General features: G+C 27.9%; 1 protein-coding gene across 5 annotated transcripts in view; it reads left to right on the top strand.

Annotated features, from left to right (window-relative positions):
* LOC111638446 (agrin-like) overlaps positions 1 to 27,483 on the top strand; it is a 106,467-nt gene that overhangs the window by 30,182 nt on the left and 48,802 nt on the right. For 4 of the 5 annotated variants that reach the window (XM_023384154.1, XM_023384155.1, XM_023384156.1 and 1 more), the window contains exon 2: positions 21,916 to 21,951. In XM_023384154.1, the coding sequence (XP_023239922.1) occupies positions 21,916 to 21,951 (36 nt within the window). Of the gene's footprint in view, positions 1 to 2,317; positions 2,791 to 21,915; positions 21,952 to 27,483 lie in introns of those variants that run through there. The other variant, XM_023384157.1, reaches the window with a different exon arrangement.

Raw genomic sequence — 27,483 nt, 5'->3', positions numbered from 1 at the left:
AATAATCATTTTTGTAAATATTATTTATGAAAATTTTATTATTAATCTTTTTTTATTTGTGTAAATTATCATCTAAAATACCTGAATGAGTCGTCGATGAAGAGCAATTAAATTTGATTTTTTTGAATGTTTTAATGTGATTATAAATAATTTTAGTGATGTTTTAAATGAATTTATTTTCTTAGATCTATTATATATTAAAAATATAGGTTATCTTTCTTCTATTTAGATTTATTTTAGAACCATTCATCAATATTTCGAGTTTAACTCAGCTTTAAATAGAATCAAATTTATCGATAATATACAGTAAAAAATCCATATTTTAAGTTCATAAACATCAAAAAATGATAGTAAAATATTTAAAATTTTTTTTTAATTACAAAAAAAACTCTTCTTATCTAAAAATATTACAATTTAAATAAGAGCAAATTGAATTATCCCACATCAAACTGATAGGATATGATACCTTCCACTTTATATATATTATGTATATTTATTTGAAATGTTCAGTGGACCAGTTTTAATTAAATCATGGCATCGAGTTTATCCGACAATATTTAATAATTTAGATTTATACAATATTCGATTATCAAACAAAACTAAATCTATTTTATTGGAAATTTTCACGATATAACCACAATGCACTCTCCATTATTAAAAAAAGATTCTGATCCATCTAAAAAAATTCGCTTTTTTAGATTCAAGTCACGTATGCAGGAATTTTTTTTATTCTATAATTATCTCTATTTCACGAAGATTATTGCGTGACACATCACACACACATACTTGTCACTGTTTGACTCGAACTCTTCGAAAAGTTCAAAGTACTCTTCCCAACTGTCTAGACAGTTTATTTTGAATAATTGCTTAGTAATTAAAATGGATTTATTACAGTTATTTTGAGTTTTTTAAACATCAAATAAATTCAATTGACACTAAAGGTAGATGAAAGTGAATTTTATTGAATGACTTTCCTTGGTTGTAAAGGAAAATATGAAGCTTCACACGAGTTTCAATGCGAGGGTATATCAGAGCAGGTGAAAGAGGAGGTGAAGCGGGAACGGCAGATTGGGAGAAGGTTACGAGGAAGATGATGGAAACTTGGAATTGTATATTTATTAATAAGGTATTGGTAAGGTATTGAAGATTATGGAGGGATTTAATGGAACGGTAGTCGGTGTCGCCATCTGTCGTTGAAGATCTAATATATCTCGGATCTATGGCACGGGGATTAGTAATGATTTCTCTTCTATTGTCCAATTCTGTTTGATCGGGAGAGCAATACGTTGGAAGTATTTTTATTTGGAAGGCCGTTGGCATTTAGGTTCAATAATGTTGGTATTGACTGAAACGTTTTCCTCAACTCTGACAGCTGGCGTTTTCCAAAAACTTGAATTTTACAAAGCCATCAATTTCTGCTCGCCGCTAGCGACCTCTGGTGATTTAATGCGGTGTCGTCACGTGACCGGGGCACGATATTAGAAAAACGAGTCACGTGACGGGGACGAGTCGGACAATACATCGATACGCTTTCCAATAGCCTTTGATAGGGGTATATTTAAGCCACTGGATAATAATAATAAAAAAGGAAACAATACGCATTCGAATAGTGTGACGTAATTTCGCCGTGGCTTTGTGTTTCGGTCGAAATAGATTCGTCCAATGATATTGGAGCAACAGAAAAATTTAAAATTTAAATACATTATATGCCCCCGTTCAATCGATGAGGCCAGATTGGAAAGAATCATTCTAACATTGTTAGAATGTTATGGGGGGAGTTTGGTGGAAGATTGCAATTTCCTTCTACCCGAACAGGGAAGTCGAGTCGCTAAATTGTAATCATAAAGGTTGAATGAGGTGCTTTATTCGTCAAGTTTTCCATACATTACGGGCGCATCGAAGTTTAAGTAATTACATTATAATATATTATACATATTATAGTCTATTATATATTATGGCTTCACGAGTATTAGCTTATTTCAAAGTTAAATTCTCTAAAACATCTAATTATTTATTTATGTAATTTAAAAAATACATATTACAATCTAAAATTATAATTTTCTTTTGTTAAGAAATTGGTCATCAAGGATTTGGTTTTGTGTGTTTGCATAGAGTCGAGTGAAGCTGGATCTCGAGGGTTACTCTATCCATGTTATCCATGTTTAATGAAAACCACTAAAAAAATACAGTAAATTTAAGGTATACGTTATAAAAAGTACGAATTATAAAAGTTTACGACGGGTCTGCCTAGTGATAAGTTACGATTAAACTCTATAAATAAGTCAAGATTGTAGCGTAATAAAGTAAATTTTTAACATAATTACTTTAAAATTATATCAAGATTGATATCGTAAAATTCCAATCGTGACACTCTCTGTCACGTGACGGGCGTTCACGTGATTTGCCGGCAGGTAGCGCTATCTAGAAATCTCCTGGTAGGTGTCAGCACTGGAGAGGAGAGTGTGCAGTTTGCGTCAGTCTTTGGTGGGAGGCGGATGTGCTTTACGGGCTGGCGTTCCAATGAGGCCTTGTGCAGAGTCACGTGGTACCGAGCCAATTTCGAGCCCGAATCGAGGCAACAGGTCAAGCGGTGATGATTCGTGGGTGTGACAGATAAGGGTCCAATGGCTCCCGAGCTCCGACCCTGCAACCCTTGGAAAGCAGAAGGGGAGCAAATGACGACGCCAGTTACCAGAGGGAGCCACCGCCAATTGTTAATCATCATTTTGGTTGGTGCAATGTTCTTCGTACTTTTGGCATTGATAGCCGGGATAACCTTCTATCTTCACTGTAAGTGCTTTTTTGTAGTCCTTCTTACGCTTTTTTGAAAAATTCCCAAAAAAATCCTTAAAACTTTATAAATGATCCAAAGAACTATTAATAAATGAAGTAAAGAATGTATATTTTTTTTATAAAAAAAAAAGAGTTTTTCTGAGCTGATTGACTTATTAACTGCTGGAGCGTGTAGAAATTACTTTCCGCCACTTTTCACCTTCTTTCCTAATTAGTATCGCCTAGATTTTTTTCCGCCTCCTCGATAATGAAGCTCGAAAGTTATGAAGAATATCGAAAGGATCGCACAAGATACATGTGTTGATCTACGAGAAAATTTGCTATATTCTACCCCAGAATATAACAAATTTTTCAGGCTTGCGAAAACTTTCTTCTCGTAAATCTGCACAGAATTTCTATTAAAACAATTCTTAAAAAGATTAATACTTCTAAACCCTCAAATTCGAATCGAAAACCACACCATTATCGCTCCTTAACCTTCCTTAATTAATACTTCCTTAACGTAATGTCAAAGCCCTAGTTGTGGTTTGCGATCTACCGGTTGCCGAATTAAATTTGTATATTCATAAAAGTCAGATTCTGCACGGGAATTTAGATGTATTTAATAAAATTTAGGATATTCCAAAGACTAACAGCGCCCATTTTTATAAAAACAAAAGGATTATTAAATAATTCATGAGTTATCTATATTTATCAAAAATGTTTGATGTCCACAAACTGAGTTTAGCCAAAGTTTTCTGGAGAATGAATTTTTCTTTTTTTCCCGTAGAAAATTTTCTATTCTCCTTTATTAAAACAATATTCATCGACTTGCCACACAAATAGTGAAAGTGATATATCATCTTGTTGGTTCAAGCCCTGTAAACATACAGCCACTTGCTGTACATGTCATCCATTTTGCTTGACAGCCGCCAAAAATTTTCTATAATAATTTTTTCATTTTTAATCTGAATTTTTTCTAAAATACACTTATATTATAACTTCTGTTTCATTTGCTGAATGTATTTTGCTATAAGAAACGTACACGTAGAAGTTAGTATCTACAGTGAAACACTGTGAATTTCATTCATTTCTAAACAAAGAATTCTAGAATATGAAACGTGACCAAGTCCGAAAACAACCCTCTAACGTTATTTTATATTTATAAAATTGCTCTGTTTTGTTTCTAGACGTAACTATCGGTATAGAGTTTTGCTCTTGTTTTTTTAGAAATAAAAGCGAAAAAAAAGTTAATTCTATACTTTTTTAAACAAAAATTCAGCTATAACTCAGTTAACTGTGTTGTTTTTTTTAGAATTTTAGAAATAAGGTAAATTATATTATACAGTTTTTAAAAAATTTACATATAGAGAACTAAACTGTACAGGTCCTACATACTTGGTTAATATATATAATTTTTAGAGCTTTATATACAGAGAGAACTGTAAAGTTTTTAGATATTTATACAGATGCTTAGTTTATGTAATTTTTTTTGGAAATTTGTATGTAGAAAACTAAACTGTACAGTTTTTAGAAACGTAGGAGTGCATCTATAAGAAGCTATACATTATTTTATTTTGTATATTTTTTAAATTAATAATTATAATTATCTAAACTGTATTCTTTAGTGGTTTACTCAAAGAAAATTAGATTGTGCAGTTTTTAGAAATCTCCAACAATAATAAATTAATATAATTAATTATTTTTAGAAATTTCAATACAGTGAACTTAATTATGCAGTTTTTAAAGAAATTTATGAGAGTACAGTATATAATATTTTAGAGATTTATAATACTTTTTAATTTTTTTAGAGATAAATATAGTACTTAAGTGATTCATATGAATATTAATCTATGCAGAATTTGCGTGTAAAAAACAGGACTTTATAATGTTTTGGAAAGTTAAAAAAAAGGCAGAAATTACTCATTTTTTTAAAGGAACTTGCAAGAAAAGAATATATGAAAAAATAAACAATTATGGATATAAAAAGAAGGACGACGTGTGTTAAATACCCTTCCGATGATGCATTTGTTAAGAAAGCAAACAGGCCACACCCAATACCAAACACTATACCTACAGGTGGGTATCGTGACATTACGTCAAGTGAATAATTGAAGCTGTAGAACACAAGAAGATAACTCTTGGTGTCGTTATCGCTGGCTGTAATGGTGTCATTAGACCAGAAGCCGTTTCACACCAGAACAAATATCTACTTAACGAAGTAGCTAACGAGCCTCCTCCTGTTTGACTCGCAAAATGTCACCCGACAATCGCCATATAAATAAAAAAAAATTCTTCATACTTCCAAAAAAATTACATACTTTATATCGTTATTAATTATCTAGTTTGAATTTCTGAGGTTTTTTAGATACTTAAATTCTTTCCTCGATTATTCTATGATGATATAATGTAGTCGGGTGTTGCGCCGAGTTTACTGCGTGTCAAAATTATAAAAAAAATCGAATTTTTTTGAATATATTTCTATTAATTTTTGCTTAAATTCATGCACCGATCGATCTTATATGATATATAATAGCTTAGTTGTAAGTAGGGGTGTTCATCTTGTAAAAATAGTAGAGGAGAGTGGAAAAATGAAGGATTTAAATTTATTATCATTATTAATAATTCGATGAAATTCTCGACTTTTTTAGATGATTTTTTAGATTATTTTTCAGCATTAATGTGAAGGGAATTCATCTCGAAAATGCAGTAAAGGAAGTAAAAAAAAAGAGAGGAAAAAACAGGGAAACAAGATTTAAATTTATCGTTTTTTCCACCCCTTCTACTCCTGTATCTGGTTTAAATTTTAGATTTTTATGCTCAAATTCCCTTTTTTAATATGCGATTATATGATGTAGTTTATACGTGAATACAGTTCACCCCCATTAAAAATTAAAGGGGTGAGTTTTCTATCAGACACCAGCTCATAAAATGTTTATAAAAATTCACATCTCGGAACATTTTTTTGGGGGAGAAGATGATTTAAATTTATTAATAAACAGATTTAAATAATCGATTTAAATAAATATATTTTTTTGATAATTGATCACACGAAAGAGGTTGGTCTTATTGAAATAAGTAGTGTTTTTTCTGAAAAAAAAAATGTATTAGAAAAAATAGAGAAAGGGAGATTTAACATGGGTTTTATCTGTATTCAAATTGAAACAGGAGATTATTATATTTTAACGATTGTAATTCGATTAAAGATCGAATTTATTTCGGTTGGTTTTTTTTGAAGTTGATCTCTCCAATAACCAATTAGACGCTACTTGCTTTCTATATTGATCCAAAGACTCTGTATTTGGTCGTAAAGATTCAATTGTATGAGAAAACTTTCAATTGTACTTTCTTGCGTATTTTTCTTTCTTTTTCTCAAAGAAATTCGCGAAAATTTTTTTAAAAACTCATCATTTATTTCATAATCACTTGTGAATTTGTTCTTTTTATTTTAAATCTAAATTTCCTCTTCTTTTTGGAATTCTGGAACGGGAACAGAGTTAAATATTCTTGTAAATTTATCGCATTTTAACCCAGAAAATTTGGTGAAGAAGAAACCATTTTCGAAGTTTTTAAATCTAATAATTTGGAGTTATTCGTTCTCGAGTGTTTTATCTTAAAAAATCTACCTATAAACGTTCTTAAAATGAATAAAAAATAGACGCAAATGCTCTATAGATGGATGTAAAGTAGAGATGGATTTTTAAAAATATGTTTTTTTGAAGTAAAAAAAAAAAACACTAAAAAAGATAAACTTAGCAATTATAGAACCGTGCAATGTTTTTTGGAATTCAAAGTATCGAATAATCCATTTATAAGTATACCATTTTCATGTTTTCTACTTCAAAAAACATCGAACGATCCTTTAATTAAAGAGGATAACATGTTGGTATTTTCTACTTCAAAAAACACAGTGAAATTTTTCGTTTTATCTGCATTTTTTGAATTCAAAAAACACTGAGTTTATCTTCAATTAATAAGCATCCAATCCTTTAGTTCGATGGTTTTAAAATTTATGGTTTAAAAACGAGCACAAATTCTTCGTTTTACTACAATGTTTTCGAAAATCAACAATCCTAAAGGATCTTTCGATTGTAAAGGCTATCATTTGATTGCTTTCGACTTCAAAAAGTTCAAAAATCGTTTCACTCTGTTCGGGTTTTCTAATTCAAAAACACCAGAACAACACAATTTAAAAATTAAAAAATAATTCAGCATTTTCGGAATTCATAAAAACACAAAGTAACCCATTGACAAATGTCATTTTAAGTGTCCTTTTCTATTACAAAAATCTCTGAAATACTTCGTTTTATTTGCATTTTTTTTAAAATTCAAAAATTAGCGAACGTTACTTCATTTGGTAATTATACTATTTTGATCTTTTATAAATCAAAAACTTCGAAATCTATCGTTTGATTTGTGTTTTTTATATCCAAAAACACACACAAAAAGATCCATTGGCTGTTAAATCGCCATTTTGAGCAATCCGAAATCTTTCGTTTTATTTGAGTTTTTAGAATTATAAGAACAGAAAATTCTTCTCCATTTAGTAATTATACTTTGATGTTTTAAACTTTAAAAAACACGGTAATATTTTACTTTATTTGTGTTTTTTCAATTAAAAAACACGAAATGATCAATTGAAGAACACCAGTTTGTGTATGTGTGGGGAGTGGTGTGTGTTTTATTGCCAAAATCCGGAAACCTTCGTTTTTTATTTGTATTTTTAAAATTTGAAAATTAGTAATTATTATAATAAAACGAAATATTATTAATTATATTTCGTTTTATTTGGTAATTAATTCAATTTCGTATTATATACATCAAAAACCGCGAAATTTCACACTTTGTTCGTCTTTTTTAATTCAAAATCCGCAAAATGTTCCATTGACAAGTAAGGTTTTGAGCGTTTTTGGAATTCAAATTCGTTTTAATTTAGTAATTACACCTCTTTTGTATATTATACTTCAAAAAACTCCTACTTAACTCGTGTTTATTGAACTAAAAAAAACACTAAAATAGTCCATTAGTCGAACCAAACACCATCTGGATCCCGCTTTCTATTGTAGAAACGACGAATATCTTTCGTTTAATTTGCATTTTTTTCTTTAAATTAAAAAAAACACCCACCGAAATGACCATTTAATTGAGAAAATTTAACTTCTAACATCTTCAACACTGGGACGATTGGCGACGAAAACAAGTAATAAAAGCAAAATCCGAGTCTTCGTCAATGTTATTACTCCAAACCATTTTCAATCTGCTATTTCCGGAAAGGCATACGGTCAGGCCACTTCCGGAACTGGAAAAGGCGCGCGACCACTTCCACCGGAAATGACGCCAGCTAGGACTTCCTCTTCTACGCCAAATGCGGAAGTGACGAGTCAATGGAACGAGAAATATTACCGAATTATTGTCTATATTAAAACCGATGTCGTTATCTCGACAGTAGATAGCCTCGGCCATTTTTCCCACTTTTCTTATCAAATTTAACAATCCTCCAGCGATAAATATAGATTAATGTTGGAAAAAACAGGTTAATCTACAGGTATAGAGTTCGATTTGTTGGAAATTTCTTCCCTTTTTTTTTGTTCCTTGTTTCCTAACTTAATCGAAGAGTGCGTGCTCTGTAAACATAGTGGGGTACCCTCCAGCTAAAAAGATATGTGATGACAGCTGAAAAAACTTTTGTGGTCGAGATGAACTTGCTACTCCCATTCTATTGTTACAAATTAAACTGGATGGAGTTCTTGTTTTTTTTTATTTTATTTTAGAAAATTTTACTTACATTTAAGTTGAAGTAAAATTTAACTCTACTCGATCAATTCTTAATAATTCACTTCTCTTTCTTTTAAAGTTGAAAATAGCAATAATATTACGATTTAAATTTGTTAGATAAACTGTAAAATTGACGGGAATTTTCGAGTAATTAGTGTAACTTCTCAACCTTTTCAAATTGAAGATCTGTTTTCAACGTAAATGAATGAGATGCCAACTAGAGAAAATCGTTCGCGATCTGTTGGTTGAGATTCTCTAATTTCTTTTTCTAAATATGATCGATATTTTCGTAATTTATATTAAAATGTGTCGTAAAGTTGGAAAAAATGATGATTTAACAATTAAAATTTGCTGTAAAACTCTAAAAAATCAAGTGTTTAATGTAACTTCTCAACCTTTTTAGGTTGCTGGTCACTTTCTAGTGTAAAAGAACGAGATTCTAACTACAGAAGGTCAACCGCGAGCTACTGGTTGAGAAATAGTAATTGGAATAAAATTCTCTGAACGTAATTGACAATTCACAGCTTAAATTTAAGTACTTAGTGTAACTTCCGTATCTTTCTGAGTAAATGAATGAAATTTTAAGTATGAATGTAGCTCGCGAACTATTTGTTGGGAATTTATCGGGGGATTTATGGGAATCGTCTCTTATAAACCAAATAAAGATGATGTTAGATCATTTAATATAAATTATATAAATGATTCATATAAAATTATATCGAGAAAAACATTAAAAATTAATGACACATTTTCCATTATCGCTAATGAAGTCTCCCAACTTCTTTGCTTGATATATTTTACGTTAATTAGAAATGTAGCTCGAGACCTACTGGTTGAGAAGTATCGAGTAAACTCTATTTTCTAAGCAAACATGAAAATGATATTTACGATCGTCCAATCGTCCAATCCGTAGCCAAGTAGTTCATCAAAATCAATGGCAAACTTTGAAATTCCTCTAGTCTACGTCGTAAAATTCAAAATTTACTGTTGTAATTGTAGGAGGATGTAAATGTAACAGCTTATCTTCATCATTACTTCATCCTAAGCGATATATAAATGCAAATAACTAGAAATCTAAACGGCTTTAATGTTACTACATATAACAATTAGTAAATTTTGACTGGAGAAACGAAGAAAAACATGGGATTTAACCCGAAGTTTTTGTTGATTTTTTCGTGTTAAATTAGGATAGATTGCAGCTGTCAAATGATAACACTTCATTGTTTTCCGGTTTACATTATATCTTTAATGCTTATATAGGAAAAATACGGTAGAATCCTCTGTGATTTCCATAGAGAACAGGGTGTAGAAAACAGCAAGTAACACATTATAGAAGTAGTACAAATTGTTCGTCAACAGTACAATGTTGTTTTTGGTTCTGTAGCTATCATTTACAGCTTGTTGGAGAGTGTCGTTGTAACTCCGAGATGATGTATTACCTGAAGGCAGGTAGAGGTTCTCTGTAATCCTTGCTAGATTCATGACACCGTACTGATCAATAAGAAGATGAAACAGTGCGTTGTCAACATACATCGATGTTGGATTTGACTGGTGATTGTGATAAACTAGGGTTGATACTAAGGATATTTTGTTGTAGATCTTTCCAAACAAGGCTATAATTATCTAACATTCTGCAGGTGATTTATCATTGATGAAACGTTGTAAAGTATTGTTTAGTATAGGTTAACGTGTAACGCAATTGGGTTTTAGTTATTGGCATGAATGGATTTTAAAAGAATTTTGATGGCCCTAACTTGGATTTCGTCCAAAATTTTTATTATGTCGATAAATGTTTGTGTGCTTTTTTTATCATATATATTTTTAAATTTATTATTTCTTGAATGACTGAGTTTAAATTAAGTTTCTATGAGATTAAATTAGATTATAATGTTATTTTTATGTATCGGTCCGATTATAAATTATTCTTTAATCATTTTTTTTAGTATAAATTATACCTTAAACTATATTATTTAACCTGTTCTACTAGTGGCGAATTTTTTGAAGATTTTTTTACATTAAACTGTGAATTTTTGGATGCTGTAGTGAAATTTTTATCGATTCTTCCACTTTGTAACACGCTTAACTATAGGTGAAAGGTGCTAATAAACTAGGAAAGCATGCAATTAGCTTGTAAGTATTAAACATAGGTTGAGAGTTAAGTTTGTCAGAACGTGCTCTCGAACATCCTTCACATTGAAACTTCATCGATAAGTAAGTAAAGTAAATTGCAACGTGTAGATCTACCTTCCAGTCACGATGAGTCCCCGATGAGTCTATGATTCACGTTATATGAATGATTAATAACTCGATTAATAAGACAAAAGGGAATTGCCACGAAAAGTTTCTTGTATCCCTAAGCAATTACTGTGAAGTTGGATAGGAGTTTTGGAGAATGACACCCTTTTCCTTCACGAAAATCACAGGAAATCACTACATAAACGTTGCCTGCTAACGCAGCTAAGCAAATTTTAACGTTTTTTGTAGGTATATTGGGAAAAGCAACACGAAAAAATGGAGAGAAATGCGATTACAAACAACATAGTTATTTTCTCGACTTGGAAAGAATGGAAAGTGAGGAAAGAGTGAAAAAGGACGACATAAAATTGAGATGGCTTGTCTTGACCCAGTCACCAAAGACAAGTATAGAGTGTTGAGTGCCTGTAACTGTATGCTTTTGCAGTCGGTGGGAAGATTGTATTTTTTTTCTGGACTTGTCAAGAACCGAGATGTCTTCTACAGTTAACTCAACTTTCAGACAAACTTTAGTCATCAATTGTGTTGGAGGAGGAGTTGCAGAATGCAGATTGTTTTTTTCCCCCGTCTATGATATATGATGTGGATGTATGAGTACCTTTATATATTCTTTATCCTCCTACAACCAGTTGTGTATTTATAAATTCTATATAAGTAGATACATTACACTAGTTTCCTACACAAGTATGAGCTATGTATCATTCAGTTTACTGTATAATTACATAGTTTTTTTAAAATTATTTTATATTCATGTTGAAAGTAATGGCTCCGTTTACTTATACAAAAATGGTTACGAATTTACATATTTTAGGAGGGGGGATAGCACCCATTACAACAATGGTAGAAGGAATCTCCGGTAGCACTAACCACTATTTTGGTATTAATAACCGGTATCTGATACCAACTGGCAATCTGCCAGAAGAGGATGTTTCAGTAGGGAAGAGGATAGATCTTATTTTGACGATCATTTTGAAAGTCCGTCCAAAGGCTATACTATATGTCACTAGATAGAACGGTTCACAATTTGTCATACTTAGGATTGTTTGTCCATTTACGTCAATTTATTCTTTACTCTTTTTTTTCTGCTGTTTTCTTCAATACACATCATCAAAGATGGAAGAAAATTCTTTCATTTACTGTACAGTACATCCCTCCTCTTTCTTCAATCTATATATATATATATATACATACACTCCCCTATATAACGAACACGTTCATCTATTATTCATTAACCGTTATTCTAGAGGAATAATTACACTTGCATTGAATAGCCCCTTTGTTATTTCGAAATTTTAACGTTAGGCAATATGCAAATTAACTCAATGTTCAACAATGTTAAGCTTTCGACCGATATTAAGCAATTTGGACAATCTTCCAATTAGAACTCAGAAATGTTAACAATGTAAAATGTTAAACACGCTTTCACTTAATTTAAACTTACACTCAAGATACGTATTAAAATCTTGGTTAATTTTAATGTTCAACAGTAAAATTTTTTTTTCTTTGTTTAAAGGAAAAATAATTATTAAATGGTGTATTTTGGTGAAGGTAAAGTATATGTTTAACGTAATCTCTTTGACGGAAACGTACAATAGGCCAAAAATAAATAAACTTGACAGAGAAAATCTGCAGACGAAGCAAGACGACAGGAAAAGTTACAAGAAAAGAGGGGAAAAAATAAATAAAAAAAAAAGGTAAAAAATCCTATTACTCCTCTTTTCTACTTTATCAAAATCTAAAATAACTTAGTGTAAGCTAAAACTCTATTCGATGATCAAAAAACTTCAATTATTGTTGTAAACTTCAACTTTTACTTGTTAGAATCACTCCAATCTATTTTCTAACCCAGTAAATACTTTGGAAATTTGTAACCATTTCTAAAATTGAAATTGAAAAACTTTCCTTACTTTTTCCCCCTCTCTCCCCTTCCATTTTCTTTATTTTTTCCTTCCCCCTCAAGAACAAGATACATAAAATTACAAAGCCAGTTTCTTCACGTGTATAAAAAATATTTACATACAAATCTGCACCGTTCTAACTTTAATTACGTTATTATCAAAACAGTAAATCATATTAAATGGCAACTTTATCTTTTTTTTTTTTTTACTTTGTAACTTTATATAAGATTTCACTACTAGAATTACAGATTAATCTGTTGATCTTCTTAAAGAAAGGGTTTTTTCAGCTTAAATTCATTATTATGTACAGTACCCTTGTTACTTCTTCAATTTTCAAACTGTTAATTGACACGTTCGAAGTTTGAGGATTTATAATTCGTTTTTTTTTTTCTTCCTTTAAAAATAAAAAAAATCCGGTTTTATGTAAGGGTATTAACTAATTAAATAACCCTTTTTTTTAATCTTAATAAAGCTTAATAATAATATTTAAAAGTGTTTAAAGGTTAAATACGATATCGAAAATCCGTGTTTATAATGCTTAAAATCATAACAATTTTTTATATTAATATAAACTACTGAATGAGTCGTTAAGATGGAATACAGATGTTAAAATGTTTAATATTTTTATGAAATTTCTANGTTTTTTTAAAGTTATTATATGTTACACCTTCTTAAATCCTGTATACAATTTATTTTTCTATATAATTACAAAATCTTCTATATATTTCGTATAGGAGAATATCTAATTCGTGTTTTTTATGTACTATCTAACTTCCTATTTCTTTTATACTTTCCTATATATTAATTGCATGTATAATTGCATGTATATTTCCTAGCTTTATTTGTACTATATGACCTTCTGTATAATAAACAGCTTCATGTATATTGCATAGTTTCCTATGTAATATTGGTTTCTCTTATGTGTTTCCTAGCTACCCATGTATTACACGAACTCCTATATGATATCTAGTCCTATATATTGCATAATTTCGTGTATAATACTTAGTTCCCTGTGTGCTTGCATAGTTTTTTATATAACACCTAGTTCTGTAGTCTACATATTGCATAGCATCCTGTATAACACCTGATCTACGTGTTTAGTTTCCTATATAAGTACATAGGTTCTTCATATCAGTATGCTTCTGTCCAACAAACGGTTCGATGTTTATTACACAGCTTCCTACGACAGGATAGATCATGTTTTAAGTTAGCCTTCACGTTTTGGAGGTGGAAACATTTGAAAAGATATTCCCTTGTGCAAATTTTATGAAGGAGGTCTTTACAAGAATATTTTTCTCTGCTTTTATGTGTGTTAGGAATGCAAGTGGAGTCACGTTGCAAAGATGTATTCGAAGAAATCGCAATACAAAGTATCCTACACAATCATCGCTTTAGGAATTAGTGAGCAAAAGAAAGTTATATTTCAACAATAGAATTGAGCTGTCACAAACAGCACAAGGTAACATGTCAACAGCAGAAGTCGGCGTTAAACCCGCTGTACCCAATTGTACCAATGCACGACAAACTAATGGGGCGTATCGTGCCATTCTCTGAACCGTATCTAATATGATTGGCCGAACCATCCGCAACCCACGCTGACGTCACTGCAACGTCACTAAACTCGTACCCTCGACTCGTACGACAGTTCGATAAAGTGGCAAAATACAAAAACCTTCCACTTAATTTAATCAAAAGATTCTAAACGAGACACTCGATGAATTTTTTACAGTTTCTAAAAAAAATACTCTCCTTTATATAGTGAATATTTTTAGATATTCTAAAATTACGCTTAGTCGCCATTAATTTTCTAAAAACACCATTTTTTTAACTTTTAGAGTTTCTTTAGATTTAAACATTAAAATTTTTTTACAAATAATTATATTTTAGAGATTTTTCAGGATGAAATTCGTGAAAATCTCTATAAATAAGTCTCGAAATATGTGCGATTTCCAAAATTTTTACGTTAATCGAAATTTTTTCTACCAAAAACGCCATATTTACGAAAAAGAAACGAGTACTTTATGAAAAAATCTGTTTAAAAATCTAGAATAACGTGAAAATTTCGAAAATTTCACATATTTCAAGACCTTTCTAAAGAAGAATTTCACGAATTCCAACCTGAAAAAAAACCTCTAAACTCTCACGTTACTCAAATAAAAATCGAGCAATCTTAAAAGAAAACCTTCTAAATAACGCTCTAAAACAGTAACAGTGCAAGTTACTCACCCAAAAAACCACGTTTTTTCGTACGAGTATTCAGGAAAAACCAACAAAATTTCCAAAAAAATTATCGATTTTAATATCTTAGGTAATATTTTACAGCAAAAGAAAAGCGTGAAAGTGTAGGGTGGAGTGAGCAAGCGTAGGGAGGAAAAAAAAACGTTCACACCTCATCGGATTTGACCGTTAGCAAGTTTGTTTAACTGACAGACAAACTGAAAGACCCATTTGGGACCTCAGTGTTGGTTCTCCAGAGATCTGTAGCGACCGTGGGACAAGAGCAGCTGTAAGAGTTAGATTCATGTTTACACACTTCTTTCTGTCTACAAACGATAGCTGGCCAAGTTGATAGCAGAATGTTCCTCTTCTTCAACTTTCACGCTTTCGTGTAATAAAACAGACGTGTCTATAATCAAGTGTTGGATCACCGTCAACTTAGTCAACAACTTGACGACAATGTTGTCATCAACTTTACTATTTTATATATATATCTTATCCTGAAAACGATATGAGATAAGATATCTAGAAAATTTACAATATCTATTTTATGATGCTTCATCTTTACTTCTTTTTTTTCTTTGGAAAGTTTCTAAAAAATTTGCTTTCCAAAAATGCATACTACTTATACGTTTCTGTAAGAAGGCAGTCGAGATTCAAAGGGTTTTCATAGTTTTTTTGTAGGTTCGAGGGAATTTTTTGGAAGGAATTCTATTCTAGAAAAGGTTTTTTTTAAAAAAAGAAAGAATTATATTTTAAAGACTTTATAGGAAAATCTTCGACTTATTTATCTTCGAAAAACATGAAATTTTTTAGAGAAAAAAGTGTTTTCTGGAAAAATAATTCTTAAAAAATTTGTTAAAACAGTATACTTCCTCTAAAAAGTACTCATATTTCATATTTTTAATCGAGAGAGAGAGAGTATTTTTGGAGAAGATCTTTAATAATTTCTTTAAAAAATTTCCTTCTCTTTTTCTAAAAGTTTCGTGTTCTTCAAAGAAAAACGAATATTTTCGAAGGGAAAAAATCTAATAAATTTCTATGAAAAGTACTTATTTAAAAAAGAAATTCAAAAGAAAGGCATTTTTAGAGAAAATCTAATCAAATTTTGAGAAATTTCTTTTTTAAAAAGGCATTTATTTTTTCTCTAAAACCATTTACACGCTTGTAAAGATGTTATATCCTTCAAGAAAAAGCAATAATTTTTAGAGAAAAATCTAAACAAAAATTCCTTTAAGAAAGTACTCGCATTTCTCTAAAAATCTCACTTCAAAAACGAGTACTTTTCACAGAAAATTTAACGACTTTCTCTAAAAAAAAAAAAAAAACTTAAAAAAAAAAAAAAAAAAACTTTCTTGTCTTTTCCTGAAGAATATGAAATTTTTTAGTATTTAAATAGCATAAAGTAATGTCGAATTGAAGTTTTAAATTGAATTTGATTATTTTTCTTTCTAAAAATACAAGGGAAAAAAGGAAGGAAGAAGTAGAGAAGAGAATAAATGAGTACTTTAATTATTGGATTGTAATGGCGAGTGAGAAAAATAGATGAAGATGAATTCGCGAGAATAAATTCCAAAAAAAAAAAAATTCTACTAATTAACATTAACTTAATTGAAAATGTGGTTATTAATCGAAGATCAATGTAGTTTTATGATATTAAATGACTTTAAATTGAGCAATTCGACAATTTATAGATGATGCGTTTTTTGGAAAAATTTATATATTAGAATTTTTAATAGAATTAATTTAAAATAAGCTATTTTTATTGATTTTTTAAAGATATTTTTAATTAAAAAACAACACTATTTGGAAGTGTTTTCTTCTTAATTTTACTCCATGTTATAGCTTATTAACCTCCCTAAATCTTGGTTAATTTGTAAAATATTCTTGCAGACAGACTACCAGACGGATGGGCAAAGTAAATAAGCTTCAATAGTTTCTCTCTCTCGATTTCCGAGATATAAGCTGTTTAGACGGACAGACTAACGAACAATAAATTCAATATATCTTTTCTTTAATTTCTAAGATTTCACTAAATCTTGCGAACGGACAACCAGAAGGACTCGCAAAATGAATTAAACAAGCAAGATTTTCGAGAACGAACAACCAGGAGGACAAGCAAAGTGAACATCAGTTTTCAATTGTAACTTCTAAGATATATTACGGACAGACAAATGAATAGACAAAAAAAAAAAAACAAAATTTAAAAATTTCAACTCTGTTTTAGTTTTACTTAAATTTAACGGCCAGACAACCTAACAGATGAAGAAAACGATATTGAAATTATTAAAATGAGTTTCAAATTAGTGTCAAAAAATGCGATTTTATGTAAACTGGAATTATTATTTTTTCCTAAAAATTTAATTTATTAATGAGAATTAATTAATTTTATTATTTTTATTATAATCTTTTAGAAAATAAATAAATAAATAAATAATTTCAACATGAACAAACTTCAAATTGTAAAGAGATTTTATAAAGATTGACAAGCTTCGGTTGCCAGTTGTCATTTCTTTTTTAGAAAATGTTCTTAAAAAACACAAAAATAAATCATTTCGATCGAGTCAAATATCGAGCATTTTTTAAAGATTTAATTAATCAAAAAACTCGAATTTTAGAGGCGTAAAATACATCAATTTTCATAAAAATCTTAGCGAAAAATTACAATTTTCGAGTGACTTCAACTCCAGATAATTACAGTTATTTTCTCCGGTTTAAAGTCGAATATTCTAAAAAATTTCTCAACAAGAAAATATAGAACAACACAAACAAGTGCTGTCATCTGTTATCCAAAAAATCAAGAAGGAAAAAAATAAAATAAAATTCCAAAAAATTACGTTTGATCGATGCCAAAATTGCATCTTAGTTGCTGTTTTTTAGAAGAAGGAGAAGGAAACTTTGATTATTGTTCGAGTTAAGATATAAAATTATTTGCAACATCTTTTAAAAAGATTAGAAAAACAATCTTTCATCTGCATATCCAGTAAAAGAAATTAAAGATAGCAGCTTCGATTATTATTTTTTTATGTTTTTTTTTTTATAGAAAATTTGATTTATTCCACCTTCTTACACATAATCTTTTGAATAACAAATCATTATAGAAATTGGAGTAGATGGTTTGAAAATCTATAAATGTGATAATCACGTTTCTAAGAAATGAATACAACATCAAATGTAAATGAATTACATAAAAAAAATGTATCTAAAAATTTTATTTATATAAAAATTTTTTTAGAAATCATTTTATTAAGAATAAAATACACATTTTTTCCTTGATGAATTATCAATATTGTGCTTTTAATGGCCAGGTGGTCATCTGCTATTGAACTGCTTTCTTTCCATGCGTTTTTATCTAAAAAATCTCGTTTTTTTAAAAATGTATACTAATTTTTTTATCGATTCGAATCAGTGTTTTTTCTGGTAAATAATTTATGCAAATAATAATAATTCGTTCTAGTGAAATTCATCAAAATTTCGATCGTTATCATCATCGTTTCATCGATTCGTTCGTAATTTTTCTTGTTTTCTTGGATTATTCAATTATTAAATAAGTCATCTGGATTGAATTTTGTTTGTTTATTTTATTCAATGTGTATAAATTAATTATGATAATTTATATTATTTTTAATCTTCAAACAAACGTGACGTTTCTATCCTTTCATCCTTCATCTTTTCTTGGAATTCAGAATTTTGATAAAATTTTTGACACTAAAAATATAAATCGCGTTATTTACTGTTCAACGTTCAATTATACAGTTTACTGTTTACTAATAAACAGTAAAATAGTATAGTTTTTGCTTCTGATCGTTCTATAGTTGCGTGACTGTGTGATCGTCTACTTTCGTGAAATTCACTTTAATGAAATTAATACTGTTCACGATGTTCAATGCTTACATTAAAACGCTTGTGTATAATGTTGTCTAGCGATTGAACATTAATAATTTTATAAATATTCGTTCATTTTTATTTAATGTGAAGGACCAACAATGCACGCTGCACAAAGCTTGCGGGGACATGGAAGAATTAACTGTTTTCTATCACGCTGTGTTTCATGTTATCATCATGTTTTCATCAATGGTAACCCAAAACATTGTCAGAATCACGCAATACATCTTTAATTTATTTTCCTCCTACAAAGACTAAAAAAAAAATATCCACCTTTCCTACCGATAATTCTATGTAAGGTATCGCATGTAAACATCACAGACATATCATTAAGTATACCAATATTAAATTCATCTAAAAAACTTAATTATATTCTAAAAATAGGCTCGCACGCAAAAATTTCATATATAATTCTCAAAAAAACACAAAATTGCGTGTTGTATTTTTAGAATATTCTAAGAAATAGGTCAGAAAATTACGATTTGTGCACGTGGAAATGGTATTTGCTTAAAAGTATTGACATTCTTTTATGTAAGCAATTGAATTATATAAGAAAATATATATAAGAGTTTAATAAATCTTTAAAAAATTTATGGATTTTTTTCGAGTCAGAAATTCGAAATTTAATTATATGTAACGCGAAATAAATGTATTGAAATGATGGTTTAATTATGGCATTGTTTAGATTATCTGTTTTAGTGGTGCGGAGGAGATAATGAAGATGAGGCATATGGAAGATTAATGCTGTACCTTTTATCGTTTATGGTCATTTAATTTCGTTGTCATTGACTGTGATGATCAATCAATAGACTCTATTCTTATCTTGTGCAACCGACTCTCTTACTGTTACTTACTGTTTACAGTAACTGAGATATTTGTTTACAGAGATACTATTGAAAACTCTGAGGGATAAACCCCATCTCTAATTAGAAATTCAAATCGAAAATAAAACAATAAATTGTCAACTTAAAAAATTTCGAAGTGACAAACTGTCTAGTGATTTTTTAGAAAAATGCTTAGGTTTTTATCGAATAATTACGTGTTATTTTGTAAATAAACGTTTAATTTAAACGTACGGAAGCTAAAAAGTATTTTTAAAATTGATTAACCAATAGAAATAAGTATTTTTAGAAATTATACATCGAATTTTTTAGATTAAATATTTAAATGTTTTGAAGATAAAAATATATTTAGTCTAGTCTCTAAAATATTCCTAAATATATTTTTAATTTCTAAATGCTTAAATGCTTCATCAAAAAACATTTCAAATTTAATTTATAAAAATACTTTTCTTCTAAAAACTTTTTAAAATATATTTATAGCTTCTAAAAATTGAAATATTTCATAAAAAAACATAAATATAATTTATAAAAACACATTTTTACTGGTTTATTTTAAATTTAAATTGTCCAATAGAAAAATTTTTGTAGATATTAGATTTTTTACGAGATTTCTAAATGTACAGAATAAATGCATTTTTTCTTAAAAAAATTCATGATAGCTTATATTAAATAATTAAAACATGATATTTTCAGAATTTATATTTTATTTTTTTTGATGAAATAGTTAAATGTTTGAAGTTAAAAATATATTTAATACCTTTTATAATACGATTTTTAAAAAATATATTTTTGGCTTCTGAACGTCTACAAGTATTATAGAAAACAAATTCAAAATGCAATTTCTAAAAACCTTTTTTTTTATTGGTTAATTCGAATGAGTACTTTTTAAAAATATAAATTAACTGGTTAAAAAAAAAGTGTTCTCAAGAATTTTATTTTGTTTTTTTTTAATGAAAAATCTGAATTATTAGAAGCTAAAAATATATTTATTCTTTTCCTAAAAAAACATTTAAAAATTAAATTTATATATATTTTTTAATTTAAATATTTTATCCTAAAAAAATGAAAAATATAACTTTTATAATTATTTTTTCTTTCTATTGGTTAATTAAAACATTTTAAAATTCGAATTGACCAATAGAAAAAAAGCGTTTTTCGAAATTAGATTTCGCTTTTTTCTGACGTAACAATTGAATTTATTGGGTTAAAAAAACAAGATATACGACCTTTAAACATTTGAACGTGATTCGCCTTATTGATTTTTTAGATACGACGACAATCGTTAATATTAAATAAATGATATTATTGAAACATTTATTAGCGATATTTTACATTATAAATGAATATTAAATATCAAGAATTAATGATACTGATCTATATATTATGTGCAATAATTTCGTATAGTTGACGCCAATATTCAACTATTAATATACTGATATAGAACATCATTGTTCCACAATATTTCTTCGTGTTATAAATATAAGTTCACTTCATTTATATTAATTTTCTAAAAAAAGAATCAAAAGTTTAAGCGTAAATAAAACTTATGAAAGTAATAATTTATGATTTTATTTGAATTATTTACGATGAAAAGATATCAAACATCGTAAAAAATGTAATTATTTACCGAAAGAGAGGGAGAAGAAACAATAAAAAAAGTTAATAAATAATTTTTTATTATATTCTAATAAATTTAAATATGTTTTTTTATCAATGAAAAATAAGAATTGTACGAGAATTAATTGCATGTTTTGCATCTACAATATATAAAAATGTATCAGAATTAATTATACAATTTCTAATTTTTTAGAAATTGTATAATTAATCTATACAATTTAGATGCAGACTTTTAGATGGATCTGCATCTAAAAAGTCAGAAATTTATTATGGGTTTTGCATCTAGAAATTAGAAAATGTGTGAAAACTACATGGAAATAATAAAAAAATGAGTGGGAATTAATCTGAGTTCTGAACCCGTTTTTAGATGCAGAACCCATAATTAATGAGGATATAAAATGTATATATGCAGAACATAAAAAATATATGAGAATTAATTATAGGATGTGCATATAAAATATCAGAAATATATGAGAATTAAAATATCTAAAAAAATTACAAATTGTACTGAAATTATCTGTGTTCTGCATCTAAAAAAACCAAAAAAGAAAAATTATAGATTGTTAAAGCGATATTTTTTAACATTAAAATTATAATTAAATTTCTTAGAATAATTTTTTATGAATTTTTAAAAAATAATTTTATATATATTACAGATAAACCATACGAAAGAAGACGTCAGATATCAGAAAGTAAGTTCGATTTTTTTTTTGATTTTTTTGATAATATATATGTAATGAAAATTTTTTGATTTTAGAATAGATCAAATATCTTTTCGAACTTTTTAATATTTCAATTGATATTTTATTTAATCTTCTTTTTTTTAACTTGATAAAAATGAAATCAAGCGAGTAACTTACGCTACTTAGATGACTTTTTGAGAACGAATTTCCTTTTGGAATTTGTCCTTGTCACGTGAGAAAGTCGAATAATGGAGTATCTACAAACGGTGTCTACTTCGGAACAATGACAGTTGAACGATATGATTAGCATTGTGAATGGAAGATCTGTTACGAGATGCAGAAATCAATTCTTCTCTTCCTTATTCCTCTTGATGAAAATGCGTTGATTTTTCTCTATATCTCTACATTATCATGGAAATTTTATCATTGTCACGTTTTATAACGAAAACTTTTATATTTAAATGGTTAAACTTGATCATATTAAATATCTGTAACAATTTATTTCATTCCCTGGATGTTGCTAGATTTAGTAAATGTCTAATTTATATAAGATTGCTCTACATCTTCCCGGAAGTTCTCTATGGAAAAAAGACTGTTGGTAGTCAATTCAGAAGCACTAATATGAAGAGTAACAGTAGTATTTTAGAAGCTATTACTATGAGAATATCCTGAGCCATTTCAGGGACCATTACTACAAGTAGTTCACTTCCAAAAAGAATTAAACGTAGTGGACCAATTCCGAGCAGACATAAGAAAATCCATTGAAGAAGTCGTTCTTGTAAGACCACAAGAAGAAAAGAAAACTAAAAAATAAATTTGAAAGATATTTAGTTTAAAGAAATGTTATTCTAAAAGAATAACATTAATTTTAAGCTTTCAAAAACTACAATATCCATTTATTTCATCTTGAATTTTAGCTTTATTTATATCTTTAAAAAATCAGCCCAACAACAGAATAGTTTCTAAATTAAAATGCTTTATTTTTTATTTATAAACAATCGTAAATCAAATTTTATTTTTCTCTATGACAGAGCGAAAATGAAGACAAATTCGTAACACAAATATATTCGTTTTTATATAAGAATAAATTTAGTTTTTTTATGGTTAAAGTTCTAAATCCAATTAATCGAGACGAGTTCGAGTAAATGTTTTTATGTATCGTGTAAGTCAATTTTTTCTTCTAGATACAATTTTTGATTAAAAATGACATTAAAGATTGACGAGCATCTCCACTTTTATATCAAGTGATGCTCCTAAACTTTAGATTGATCAGATCGTATCGTGTGACAGTCTCATCCAGATAAAACGAGTGTTGCAATGGGTATGTGACAGATCTAAGTTGTCCCCATAGACCACTACCAGATTACCTTCTTATACTTCCAAGTCTAAATCTCTTCTGCAGAATATCCTCAGCTGGATGGATTCTATGGAATATGTCCTGTAATTTCATGTATTTTTTCTTTACTTCTTCTAATAATATCCATATAGACATTATTTGTTTCGTTTCTACATAATGCATCACTTCTCAGCATCTTCGCTCCTTCCCGCATCACTGATGCTGGAGAGAGATTCTAAAATGCTGTCTACGACTAAACATATTTGCATGATTTTAAATCAATTTTTGTATAAAATAATCATTAAATTATATATAATATACATATTTTTTTCCATTTTTAAATATAAAATATTGTGTTTAAAGCTAAATTCAATTTAATTCTGTTTAATTATTATTTTTAATTATGCTTCAAGCAACTAAACTGTGAAAAGTTTCGTAATTGGTTTCCATTTTATTAAAATAAAAATGCTTAACGAAGAAACTCGATTAAAAATCTTATTCTTTTCTCATTAAAATAATTATTTAGTAAATATTGAGTTATTCGTCTTTAAAATTTTTTCATTTTATGTTGATTTGAAAATTTAAAATCCCCACTTCTTTCAAGCATGGGGTTTGAGGATGATTAATATGAGATTTGAGAATTTAAAATACTCCAAATTTAGAAAATTTTGGAGTTTTTTAAAGTTTTTCAATCTCTCTAAGAGCAATATTGAGATTTTGTTTTCCAATTCTTCTTCGGGGAGAGTATTATCAGATTTAAATCTTCGAATCCTCTTTTAGAGTTCTCTGAAAATTATAAATTTTTCAACTCTTTTAATGGGGAATTTTCGTATTTTGAATCCACCAATTTTAATTGATTTGGAGGTTTTAAATCTTCCAACATATATACATCTCAATATCTTCACTCTTTCCAGCAGAGGTTTCGATTCTTCAAGCGGAAGATTTCGGGTTTGCTTCTTCCAATAGAAGATTTTCAAGGTTTAAATTCTTCACCCCTCTTTCTAGAAAAAAGATTAGACGTTTTAAATTCTCCAATTCTCTTTTTACAGGATTTTGGAGGTTTAAAACCATCCAACACTTCTGCTAAGAAATTTCGATGATTCTGTATAATTCAACCCTACTTATGGAGAATTTTAGAGATTTGAATCCTACAATGTATTTTACAGGAGATTTTAAGGTTTTAAATCCTTTAAATCTTCAAAAAAATAAAATTGAAATGTTTAAAATTTCAATCCTTCAACTCGAAACTCTTAAAAAAAATACATTTTTTGAGTATTGTACTTTTAAATATCTAAATATATATATTTTTATCATCAATAAAACATGTAAAAATATAAGATTTTTCAATATTTGAGTCAAATTAAGATATGTAGATGTTTTATTCTCTCCTTCCTTTGAGAAATTTCAATATTTTGATAGTATTCTGTCTATGGAATTCGTGTATAAAATTTTAAATAGAAACCTGTCAAAAGTATACTTAAGCAGTTTTTATCAGGACCAAAATTCGATTCCTCCAGAAGTACATCAATTTATGTGATTTTTTTGGATTTATCTTGTCAAAGAAATAAAATGTCTTAGTAAAATGTAAAGTTTATTTGCATTGATTGTATTATTCTTACACATATGTACAGTACTTTTATGCATACTTAAAACTTCAATATAAACAAATATTTATTGTTAAATTTAAGAATAAATTAAATTAAATTTATGATTTGTAATTTAAAATTTTATTCTAACAAAGAAATTAACAAAAATTTGCATAATTTGAATAAATAAATTCTCTCTTATCACTAGAAAACTGGAGAACTTCTAAAAATATACGTATAAATTTATAAATTTTAATGTTATTAATAAAAAAAATTAACGTTTAGTTGAATTTTAAGTTAAGTAAACTAAATTTTCTTTAATTTTATTAAATGATTTTTAAAAATTATTTTAAAAAATTATCTTAAGTGTCGTATAACAATATACATATTTATAATATAAAAATGTGTGTTATTATTAATCGTTAAAAAATTAATAATAGTTTAACGCGATTAATTTTATTTTTAAAAAATTTATAGCATTTTTAATTAAATTATTTATTTATTTTTTTTACAAAAATGCCAACCTTAATCGATTTTAAAACACGCTACTAAGTGACAATTCGATTTTTTCTCCTCCTCCTCCTGCTTTTTTTTTGGGTTTAATGATACAATAAAAATTATTTGATAATGATAAATTTTTAATATAAATAACTATAAAATTCTTAATATTTTTAAAAATTTTATATTATTTAAATGTAGTAATATTTATGAATTTTTCGTACGTTTCAGTGATTTTTTTGCGTTGGCATGGTAGTATTGGCTTTTTTTCGTTAATTTTATATATTAAAATTATAGAAAGTGAACTAAACTGATAAATAACATTGAGAAAAATGATACACAATGCTGAAAACTTGAAAATTTTAAGCTAAACATAGTTAATGAATTGCTTTAAAGAACTAGTAACTAGTTTCGACTCGTTTAAAATTTGTTTTTGCTTTAATAGATCCATTAAATACATTCATTCTACTTGTTTAATAATAAATATTTGTAGAAAAAGCGAATTTAGATAGACTACACATCATTTAAATTTCAATGCCCGGCTCTACGCAACGAGTAATGAGAAACTAACTGGTGAAGACAAACAATTTTCATAAAATACATATTTCAATAGTGAATTGGAACAATTAAGTTAATGTGTTTCTTTCAATAGATTATTAGCAACATGCTGCTGAGGTTTTTTAAAAAATAAAAGATACGTTTGCCAGTTAAAGATTTAGTTAAGTTCAGTCCGTACTCTGTGAAGATCCCAGATTGCTTGGAGTAGAACGAAGAGACAGGCAATGACATGGATTAAAGTAGTTGATTTACGGTGCAAGATAGAAGATTTTCTCTTTGGCTTACCTCCTGTCCACAGATTAGGACAGACGGTCGATTTTATAGATCACTTGGACCGGTTTAGTTTCAGTTAATTTGTCGTTTGCCACTTATATTTAGTGAACCTGATGGAAGCGAGTACAAACCAAACACATTATTTTTATTCCATTTTTTGGATCTTTTTAGAATGTAAAAAATGATTTTTTTGATAATACATTTCATAGAAAATCTATTTCTTTTTATTTTGAGGGTTTAAAAAATGGTAATGGTTCTTCTAAAACAAATAAAATCCGATAATCATTTTAAATGTTTCTATAGCTTAAGCTTTCGAAAATACTAAAGAATGGATTTTCATGATGAGATTTCTTAGCAAATTGCTTTTAAAATTCGGAAAAATTGATTTAAACCATAATTTACGATATTTAATTTAGTTTAATTTCATTTTAATTATTAAATTTATATATAATTATCGAGCATAATAATAGTAATTAGATAAATCACGGTTTGATTACAGATATGATATTTTAATAAATTTATTAAGTAATTTTAATATACCTAATGTAATTTTTCACTGTAAAAAATTTTAAATTTGTGAAAGTAGATTACAGATAAACTAAAGAGGTAGACATAATCAAATTTAGATAAAATAAAGTAGTAGACAAAATCAGATTTAGATAATGTAAAGAGGTAGATAAAGGTCAAATTTAAACAAAATAAAGAGGCAGACAAATTAAAAATATAGACAAAATAAAAGAGTTAGATAAAGTAAAGATGTAGACAAGATAACGAGGTGAGTACAATAAAATGTAGACAAAAGTAAAGACTTAGAAAGAATAGAATAAAAAATAAAATATAGAAAAATTTTTGGTAAAATTTAGAATTTTAAATATATATATATATATATTTATTTTGCAATAATACTTAGGCAAATTTTATCTTGTTATAATTTACAAAAACATTATTTTTGTAATAATAATGGGTTTGTAAATTTGATTTTCGTCGTCTAATAAGCATTTGCATTTTGTACAATTTCGAAATATTTTTATTCAGAAAAGTAGAAAAAGAAGAAGAATAAATGTAGACTAAGCTTTTATTCTCGTTACTAAGATCATTATTTTTCATAACAATCGTTAATGATCCTGACAAATCTCTTACATACAAAGGTACAAACGAATACAAATTGCTTATGTAACTAACTGCATCTGTGCATGTAAAGTGAATGTCGTGTCTCGTATTCGAGTAAAGAATTTTATAAATATTTTAATTTATTAATTTAAAATATTTTTATATTTTAAAATTTTATAA

The sequence above is a fragment of the Centruroides sculpturatus genome, unplaced genomic scaffold (assembly GCF_000671375.1).
Source record: "Centruroides sculpturatus isolate CEXI.00-Female unplaced genomic scaffold, Cexi_2.0 scaffold1281, whole genome shotgun sequence".
Classification (NCBI taxonomy): domain Eukaryota; kingdom Metazoa; phylum Arthropoda; class Arachnida; order Scorpiones; family Buthidae; genus Centruroides; species Centruroides sculpturatus.
This window is presented reverse-complemented; position numbering and strand designations above follow the sequence as displayed.